At 47.0% G+C, this 10528-nt stretch overlaps 1 protein-coding gene across 1 annotated transcript; it reads right to left on the bottom strand.

Moving 5' to 3' along the window:
• Positions 1-1893: 1893 nt before the first annotated feature.
• LOC109578961 (olfactory receptor 13A1-like) lies at positions 1894-2941 on the bottom strand. The gene has a single exon (XM_019988421.2). The coding sequence runs from the start codon at positions 2869-2871 to the stop codon at positions 1894-1896; it is 978 nt and encodes a 325-aa protein (XP_019843980.2). The 5' UTR covers positions 2872-2941.
• Between the last annotated feature and the right edge of the window lie 7587 nt (positions 2942-10528).

Genomic DNA, 10528 nt, shown 5'->3' with positions numbered 1-10528 from the left:
CATCAACATGAAAAGGGAACCTACTGAGCGGAAGAAAATATTTGTAAGTCATATATCTGATAAGGGGCTAATATCCAAAATTTGTAAAGAACTGATACAACTCAACAGTGAACAAGCAATCCAGATGATAAATGAATTCATATTAAATGAACAAAGGACCTGAATAGATATTTTTTTCCAAAGAAGATAGTCAAATGGACAAGAGATATGTGAACAGATACTCAACATCACTGGCCACCAGGGAATGAAAATAAAAACCACAATAAGGTACCACTCCACACCTGTTAGAATAACTACCATTAAAAAAACAAAGAGATAACAAATCCTGGCAGGGATGTGGATAAAAGGGAATCTTGGATTACTGCTGGTGGGACTGTAAATTGGTTCCATCAATATGGAACAGTATGGAGGGTCCTCAAAAAATTAAATATAGAATTATCATAAGATCCAGTGTCCCACTTATGGGTATATATCCAAAGGAAATGATATCACTATGTCAATATCACACATATGCAAACACATATACCATAAAAAGAAGAAAAATCCTTTAAGAAGAAGGAAATCCTACCATTTGCAACAGCATGAAGGGACTCTGAGGGCATTATGCTAAGTGAAATCAGTCAGCCAGGGATATATACTGTATGATCTCACTTAAATGTGGAATCTAAAAACCCTTACAAACTCATAGAAAAAGAGATCAGATTTGAGGTTACCAGAGGCAGGGGTGGGACTGGGGTATAGAAGGAAGGGGGTCAAAAGTCACAAGCTTCCAGTTACAAGCAAGTCCTGGGATAGGAAGCAGCTGAGATCGTAGATGCCAAAAGTTCTCATCACAAGAAAATGGCTTTTTTCTTTCTCTCATTCTTTCTTGTATTTGCATCAAATGATCCACTTGGCTGGGGCTGAAGGTGGTCTTTCACCGGTTGTGCAAGCCCTTGAGGACCTCCAGGTCTACCAGGGAGGGATGCCTCTGAGGGCCAAGTGTCAGGTAAGCACTCACAGCAGCCAGCCTGGGGCTCAGGACTGAACCTTTAACCCCTCCCCATTGAAGCCCTGGAGGCAGTAACTGCGGCTCCACATTCGGTACCCTGCAGCTATTAAAGATAAATGTCCCCTTTTCTGAGAGAAGAAAAAGTAAATAAAAGCACACCTCCTTCTGCAGGTCATTAGGTGGAAGGCTGGATTCCGCTGTCTTTCTCCGTCCGTGTGCCAGGACCAGGAGCTCCCAGACACGGCGAAGAGCTCTGCACCTCGTCTTTTCCCCACACGCCAATGGGTATCTGATTGGAGAATCGGGGCCTGGGGGACCCCACATCAGAATGTACCAGGCAGTGTGCACACTGGGTGAGTCTGACTCTTGCAACTCCCCCGCACATGACCCCTGGCCCGGGAATGGGAAGGGGCCAGCCGCACCACCAGGTGCCAGGTGCTGGGAAAACTAGTCGGCAAGGTGCTGGAGGGGGAGCTGAGGGACTCTGCCTGCCTCCTGCCCTTCCTCCTCGCCCCCGCTGTCTCTCCCATTACCCCTTTAACCCCTCCCCGTTGAAGCCCTGATAGCATCCGCCCTTAGGGCTTTGGAACGCTTAGTTAAGGACCTCCTGGAACGCCGGCAGCGCCCCCAGGATTGCACATTACAGTTAAAGTGTTGTCGCTCAGTCGTGTCCGACTCTTTGCAACCCCATGGACTGTAGCCCTCCAGGCTCCTCTGTCCCTGGGATTCTCCAGGCAAGAAGATTGGAGTGGGTTGCCATTTCCTTCTCCATTACAGGTAAGTCTATCACATCAACTACCTTCTCGCTCTTTGCCTCTTACATCAGACTCTCAACGTCCTATTTTGAAACTCGCTGCTTAGTTTGCAAAGTCCGCATCAGCCACTTCCCTTCTTTACTGGATTCAGGAAAACACTTTCCTGAGCGCCACCTTGACATCCTTGTTCCGCAGTGAGTAGATGAGAGGGTTCAGGGTGGGGCTGACTGCTGTGTACAGCACGGCGACAACTTTGCCGTTTTCCAAGGAGGAGCCGGACCCCGGGAGGATGTAGGTGTAGATGACGGTGGAGTAGTACAAGGTGACCACCAGGAGGTGGGAGGAGCAGGTGGAGAAGGCGCGCTGCTTGCCCGCGGCCGAGCGCATGCGCAGGATGCTGGCGATGATGCAGCCGTAGGACGCCATGGTGAGCAGGAAGTTGACCACCCCGAAGTAGACGTCCGCGACGACTATCATAACGTTGTTCAGCGTAGTTGGGCTGCAGGAGAGCAGCAGCAGCGTGGGGACTTCACAGAGAAAATGCTGGATCTGATTGGGGCCGCAGAATGTCAGCCTTGTCATCAGGCCTGTGTGCACGGACGTGCTGACTGCACTGACAGCCCACACGCTGCCGGCCAGCAAGACGCGGACAGGCCGGCCCATCCGCGAGCTGTAGTGCAGCGGGCGGCAGATGGCCACGCAGCGGTCGTAGGCCATGACCGTCAGCAGCAGCAGCTCGGCCCCCAGAAACCAGGTCAGGAAGAAGAGTTGAGTCATGCATCCCTGGTAGGAGATGGTGCCACCCTTGACCACCAGGTTCTCCAGCAATTTGGGGAGAACTGTAGACGTGCAGACAATGTCTAAAACAGCCAGGTTGGTGAGAAAGAAGTACATCGGGGTATGGAGGCCTGGGTGCAGGCTGATGGCCGTGACAATGAGGGTGTTCCCTGCAAGAGCCCCCAGGAAAAGGAGGAGGAACAAGACCAGGAAGAGACCCCGGAGCCCAGGCTCCTCTGAGAAACTCTGCAGGGCAAACTCCTCCACAGATGAGTGGTTGTGTGTGTCCACGTGGTGTTCGAGCCCTTGCAGCCTCTGGGACACAGCCGGCCTGGCACAGGGAGACATGGGGTGGTGGGGCAGTGCTGCAGAAAAGTTTGCTGTTGGCAGCTTTGCTGCAAAAAGCACATAATTAAGATATCGGCCAAGGTCCCAGCACCCAGGGACATTCAGGGAAGTTACTCCACTCTGCCCACAGCCTGGTGGCCCCCATCAGCCCCACAGACACCCTGTCTCACGACAGCCTCCATCACTCCCTGGACCACACTAAAGGGAAGTCTGAGTCCTCCTTGCTTGGTTTGGAACACTTCCTGCAGCATCCAGAGACGTGGAAGCTCTCTATTGCATGCTGGGCCTGTCACTGTGTGGGGAAGTCCCCATCGAGCCCGGCACAGAACTCAAGATTCCCAAAAGGAAAACCTAGTCAGCTGGGTCAGGGCTCAGGGAAGGGAGGGAAGTTTTACCCTTGCCAGCGGCAAAATGGGTGCTCACGGGGGAGTACAGGGTCTCAGAGGGGAATGAGCGGCCGGGGGCAGAAAGGCTCCAGCTCTTTGGGGAAGGTCACCCTCAGCTGTTGGAGTCAGCTGTGAATGGACCTGGCCACAGCCCATTAGTTGCAACCACAGCTGCCCAGCCCTGCCTGGGCTACTCCTGGCTGCACCCTCAGGTAGGGCAGACTCAGGGAGACTGAGGAGTCTGTCTCACTGGGGCTCGTGGTTCTGACTCCATCCCCCACTCCCCAGCTGGATGAGGGTCAGGCTGGGCTGGGGGCTGGGACACAGGAAGGAAGGACACACACAGGTCAGCGTGGCCACAGGACGCCCAGCTTACATGCTAACCCAGCACCCTGGCCTCCCCCACAGCCTGGCACACCTGTCCGCCAGCCCTCTGGGACCACCGGACCTCCCTGAGTCCAGCTCAGTTGAAGTGACCATCTTCCTTGTGCCCATGAGCAGTTAGATCAACGCGTTCAGGGGAAGGGAGGCCACCGTGCCTGCCTCCCTGGTGCCAGCCCCAGGCACCCCCAGAGGATGTGATGACCTGCCCTGGGGGGTCAGGAGGGCTGAACCTTAACCCTACCTGGAAACAAGTGTCAACAACACAGGAAGGCTTGTCATTCCCCGGTGGAATACAAGCAAAGACATGTGATTTGCAGACCTCTGTCCTCAGCCGTAATCTGTGGTGAAGCTCCAGGGCAGGGAGGCGCTGGGCCCCCTGGCGGCCTTGCCAGCTACCCCTCTCACCCTTGCTGCCCCCACCCCTGCAGAGCTGAGGTGCCACCGAGTTGCAGGGCAGGTTCCCGCTGCTGGTCACTGCTGGCCCTGTCCAGTGCCACACACCACACACACCCCTTCTTCGCAGTCACCTGCCATCTGTAGGCATGAGCCCCCAAAGCCCCCTCTGGCTGCACATCTGAGCCTCTTGGGTCCCCTTTGGCACCCCAGGTGCCTGTCCGCCTACGTTGGCTGGCTGCCCACCAAACTTCACCTCTGATTCGTGGAACCCCAGCTGGGTCAGGGGCCTCGGGGCCTGGTTTCTCTTAAAGAGCTCAACCTGTTTAGAAACCTAGCCACACTGCTAGGTTCCTTCCTCCTACTGATCTGGGACAAAGATAGGTCACAGACAAGCAGATGTGCTGCAGGCTCCTGGGAGCATTACAGTTCAGGCTGGGCTGGTAAAAGATAAGCAAAGCAATTTTGGCATCGTTTTTTCCACAGTAAAATAGGTCAGGACAAAAACAAATTGTCTTTTGCAGAAACATCAAAAGGAAAACTAGGGAATGTGGTCCCAAAGGCATGAAGAGACAAGGACAGAAAGTGACTCACTATGAATGTCAGTGATGAGCCTCTGATCAGCTCCTGTCCTAAAGAGATGACGTTTACATTTTCATGAAAAAATACAAGAAACTCTTCCTCTGGTGGAAGACTAGACATAGCCTGAAGCCCATCTCCCAGTTCAGTGACTCCTTTGTCTGCTGTTGACCTTTAACAAGAGTCTGTCCCCTCTGGTGGACGCTGAGGCTCGAGGGAGCTAGGAGCACCACCAGACACATCTCTCAGGGAGCAATTACCCCTCCTGAAGGCAAACAAGGGCCTCTGTGGGCACAGTCCCCAGGCTGAGCAGAACCAGGACCCCAACAGGCCCAGCGAAGGGCCAGGGTGCCTGGTGCCGTAGGAGACGGGGCTCCAAGCAGCAGAGCTCAGTGTGAACACAGCGCTAGCTGGCGGCCTCTCTGCCAAGGGTCTTTCCCGTGTGTAAGACAGGAGCTGTGTACAACCAGATCCTGTGAGAATGATGGGTTTCATTTTAAATAGATATAATTTTTAAGACAGTTTTTAGATTAGTTTTTAGATTTCTGTAAAAGTTGAGAAGACAGTACAGAGAGTTCCTTTAAGCCCCATGCCCAGTTTCCCTTAATGTTTAAACCTCACTTTAGTATGGTATACTTGTCACCATTAATGAACCAACATTGACATCACCAACTGAAGTCCACAGTTAATTCAGACTGCATTATTTTTCACTCAACGTCCTTTTTCTGTCCCAGGATCTCATCAGGACACCACGTGACATTTAGGGTTCTCTTGGCTGACAGTGTCTCAGACTTTCCTGAGTTTTGGCAACCTTGGCGATTTTGAGAGGTGCTGGCCAGGCATTTTGTAGCTGTTCCTCTGTTGGGACTTTGCTGTTTTTCTTGTGATCAGACTAGGGTGAAGGGTTTGGGGAGGAGATCACAGAAGTGAAGAGCTATCCTCAACACATCATATCAGAAGACACACCATCAACTAGACTCTCACCACTGATATCGGCCTTGTCAAGATGTCTGTGGCTCTTGGAAAGATAAAAAGTGGCATTTCAAGAAGCCACTTTTAAAAGGCTGAGGCTGACAACTGCAGCACCAGCACATATAGGAAGCAGCTGTTTCCTGAGCCTGGGTAGCAAACAGGGTCAAAAGGGAAGCAGAGGAAGGTGTGACCCCTGCCCCTCTCAGTCCGCACCCAACACCCTCGGCTGCAGGCAGCGCCCAGCTGGGGTAAGGGGCTGTGCTCCTCCCCGAGCCAAAGCCCCTCACCTGCCCTTCATCAGTGCCTTCTTCACCACCTCCCCTTGGACAGACAGCAATTGGTCCAGAAGCCCACAGAACACATCTAGAAAGCAATCTCAGGGGTTTCAACCATTTCATTATTAAAATATTATTTTCACAGAAATATAACAGACAATATTAAAATCTGTATGGACCAAAAAAGACCCAGAATAGCCAAAGCCATCTTGAGAAAGAATTACAAATCTGGAGGCATAACACTTACTAATGTCAATCTATATTACCAAGATACAGTAATCAAAAGAGTATGGTACTGGCATAAAAACAAGTATAAATATCAGTGGAACTAAATAGAAAGTCCAGAAATAAGCTCACACAAAATGGTCAAGTAATTTATGACAAAGGATCCAAGAATATATAATGAGGAAAGGACAATCTCTTTGATAAATAGTATTATAAAACTAGGCAGCCACATGCAAAAGAATAAAACTACTTTATTCCATATGCATAAAGTAACTCAAAATACATTAAAGACTTGAATATAAGACCAAAAACCATGGAATTTCTGGAAGACAACGTGGGCTAAAGACCCCTGACGTCAGTCTTGGCGCTCGTGTTTTGGATGTGTCACCAAAAGGCGACAAGAGCGAAAATAAACACGTGAGACTACATCAAACTGAAAAGATTCTGCACGGCAAGAGAAACCGTCAACAAAAGGAAAAAGCAGCCTACTGAGCAGGAAAACGTATTTTCAAAGCATATATACAATGAGGTATTGTAATATACAAAATATATATTTTTTAAAACTCCTACAACACGGTTCAATTCAGTTCAGTCGCTCAGTTCTGTCCAACTCTTTGCAACCCCATGGACTGCAGCACACCAGGCTTTGCTGTCCATCACCAACTCCCGGGTCTTGCTCAAACTCATGTCATCCAACCATCTCATCCTCTGTTGTCTCTTTCTCCTCTCACCTTCAATCTTTCCCAGCATCAGGGTCTTTTCTAATGAGTCAGTTCTTCACATCAGGTGACCAGAGTATTGGAGCTTCAGCTTCAGCATCAGTCCTTCCAATGACTATTCAGGGCTGATTTCCTTTAGGATTGACTGGTTGGATCTCCTTGCAGTCCAAGGGACACTCAAGAGTCTTCTCCAACACCAAAGTTCAAAAGTATCAATTCTTCAGTGCTCAGCTTTCTTTATGGCCCAACTCTCATATCCAAACATGACTACTGGAAAAACCATAGCTTTGACTAGATGGACCTTTGTTGGCAAAGTAATGTATCTGCTTTTTAATATGCTGTCTAGGTTGATCATAGCTTTTCTTTGAAGGAGCAAGTGTCTTTTAATTTCATGGTTGCACTCACCATCTGCAGTGATTTTGGAGTCCAAAAAATAAAGTCTGTCACTGTTTCCATTGTTTCCCCATCTATTTGCCATGAAGTGATGGAACCTGATCCATGATCTTTGTTTTCTGAATGTTGAATTTTAAGCCAAGTTTTTCACTCTCCTCTTTCACTTTCATCAAGAGGCTCTTCAGTTCCTCTTTGCTTTCTACCATAAGGGTGGTGTCATCTGCATATATGAGGTTATTGATATTTTTCCCAGAAATCTTAATTCCAGCTTGTGCTTCTTCCAGCCCTGCATTTCACATGATGTACTCTGCATATAAGTTAAATAAGCAGGGTGACAATATACAGCCTTGACATACTCCTTTTCCTATTTGGAACCAGTCTGTTGTTCCATGTCCAGTTCTAACTGTTGCTTCCTGACCTGCATACAGATTTCTCAAGAGACAGATCAGGTGGTCTGGTATTCCCATCCCTTTTGAAATTTTCCACAGTTTCTTGTGATCCACACAGTCAAAGGCTTTGGCATAGTCAATAAAGCAGAAATAGATGTTTTTCTTTAACTCTCTTGCTTTTTCCATGATCCAGCAGATGTTGGCAATTTGATCTCTGGTTCCTCTGCCTTTTCTAAAACCAACTTGAACATCAGGAAGTTCACGGTTCATGTATTGCTGAAGCCTGTCTTGGAGAATTTTGAGCATTACTTTACTAGCGTGTGAGATGAGTGCAATTGTGCGGTCGTTTGAGCATTCTTTGGCATTGCCTTTCTTTGGGATTGGAATGAAAACTGGCCTTTTTCAGTCCTGTAGCCACTGCTGAGTTTTCCAAATTTGCTGGCATATTGAGTGCAGCACTTTCACAGCATCATCTTTTAGGACTTGAAATAGCTCAGCTCCAATTCCATCACCTCCACTAGCTTTGTTTTGGTGATGCTTCCTAAGGCCCACTTGACTTCACATTCCAGGATGTCTGGCTCTAGGTGAGTGATCACACCATCGTGATTATCTAGATCATGAAGATCTTTTTTGTACAATTTTCTGTGTATTCTTGCCACCTCTTCTTAATATCTTCTGCTTCTGTTAGGTCCATACTATTTCTCTCCTTTATTGAGCCCACCTTTGCGTGAAATGTTCCCTTGATATCTCTAATTTTCTTGAAGGGATCTCTAGTCTTTCCCATTCTATTGTTTTCCTCTATTTCTTTGCGTTGATCACTGAGGAGTGCTTTCTTCTCTCTCCTTGCTATGCTTTGGAACTCTGCATTCAGATGGGTACATCTTTCCTTTTCTTCTTTGCCTTTAGCTTCTCCTAGAACTGTTTTGGAGAAGGCAATGGCACCCCACTCCAGTACTCTTGCCTGGAAAATCCCATGGGCGGAGGAGCCTGGAAGGCTGCAGTCCATGGGGTCGCTAAGAGTCGGACACGACTGAAGCGACTTAGCAGCAGCAGCAGCAGCAGAACTGTTTAGTTCTTCCTACAACTCAGTAGCAACAAATCAATTTAAAAATGGGCAGAAGATTCGAATAGACATTTTTTTCCAAAGAAGACGTACAGTGGCCAACAGATCCATAGATCATTAATCAAAACCACCATGAGTTATCATCAAACACCAAACATCAAACACTAAAGTGACTATTATGAAAAAGACAAAAAATAACAAATGTTGGTGAGGATACAGAGAAAAGGAATTCTGGTATACTGTTGGTGTAAATGTAAACTGGTACAGCCACTGTGAAAGACTATGGAGTTTCCTCAAAAATTAAAGATAAAGCTAGTATATGGTCCAGCAATTCCACTTCTGGGTATTTCTCTGAAGAAAATGAAAACATTAATTCAAAAAAATACATGCACTCCAATGTTCATAGCTGCATTATTTACGACAGCCAAGACGTGGAAACAATGTAAGTGTTTATCAACGGATAAATGATATACACACACACAATGGAATATTATTCTACCATAAAAAAGAAGATCTTGCCATTTGCAACAACAAAGGTGGGCCTTGGGAGCATTATGCCGAATGAAATAAGCTAGACAAAGACAAATAACATGACCTCACTTACAAGTCCAGCCTTGAAAAGAGAGAGAGTTCTTGGACACAGAAACAGAATGCTGGTTGCCAGATGTGGGACAGAGACGGGGGGGGCGACACTGGCAAAAGGCACACATTCTAGTCATAAACAGGTCATGGATGTAATACACAGCAACCATTGTTAACAATGCCAAACTTCATACGTGGAAGTTGTGGAGAGAAAAATCTTAAAAGTTCTCATCATGAGAAAAATATATGTAACTATGTGATAGGACAGATGTTAACTAGACCTACTGTGCTGATCATCTTACAGTGTGTACAAATGAATCATGGTGTATATCTGAAACTGATATAATGCTACATGCCTACTGTACCACAATAAAAATATATTTTACATAGTTCACAAATAAAAAAGAAAAATTACTACAGATACTAATGTAGACTGGATTTTGAGTGATAATGGGGTGTCAGTGGAGGTTCATCCGTCTTAATGACTGCACCTCTCTGGAGGGGCACTGACAGTGTGGCGGGGGGGGGGGGTGCTGAGGGGGCAGGAGGTACGTGGGACATCTCTGACTTCCTGACCAATTCTGTTGTGAGCCTGAAAGTGCTTTAAAAATAAAGTCATTTTTTAATTTTTTTTATTGAAGGATAATTACTTTAAAGAATTTTGTTGTTTTCTATTAAACCTCAACTTGAATCAGCCACAGCCACACGGGACATTACATATGTCCCCTCCCTTTTGAACCTCCCTCCCATGCTCCGCCCCATCCCACCCCCTCTAGATTGATACAGAGACCCTGTTTGAGTTTCCTGAGCCATACAGCAAATTCCCATTGGCCATCTATTTTACATATGGTAATGTAAGTTTCCATGTTACTCTCTCCATACATCTCACCCTATCCTCCCCTTTCCCCATGTCCACAAGCCTATTTTCTATGTCTGTTTCTCCATTACTGCCCTGAAAATAAATTCTTCAGTACCATATTTCTAGATTCCATGTATATGCATTAGAATACAGTATTTATCTTTCCCTTTCTGACTCACTTCACTCTGTATAATAGACTCTAGGTTCATCCACCTCATCAGAACTGACTCAAATGAATTCCTTTTTATGGCTGAGTTATATTCCATTGTATAAATGTACCACAACTTCTTTATCCCTTCATCTGTCGATGGACATCTAGGTTGCTTCCATGTTCTAGCTATTATAAAGAGTGCTGCAATGAACAATGGGATACATGTGTCTTTTTCAATTTTGGTTTCCTCAGGGTATATGCCTAGGAGTGGGATTGCTGAGTCATAT

Source organism: Bos indicus, chromosome 26 (genome assembly GCF_029378745.1).
Source record: "Bos indicus isolate NIAB-ARS_2022 breed Sahiwal x Tharparkar chromosome 26, NIAB-ARS_B.indTharparkar_mat_pri_1.0, whole genome shotgun sequence".
Classification (NCBI taxonomy): Eukaryota; Metazoa; Chordata; class Mammalia; order Artiodactyla; family Bovidae; genus Bos; species Bos indicus.
Note: the sequence above shows the minus strand (reverse complement) of the source record. Positions and strands in the feature narration are given on the sequence as shown.

Bases quoted from the DNA above. Each gene is read 5' to 3' on its own strand.
- LOC109578961 (XM_019988421.2), bottom strand. From the start codon at position 2,871: ATGTCTCCCTGTGCCAGGCCGGCTGTGTCCCAGAGGCTGCAAGGGCTC.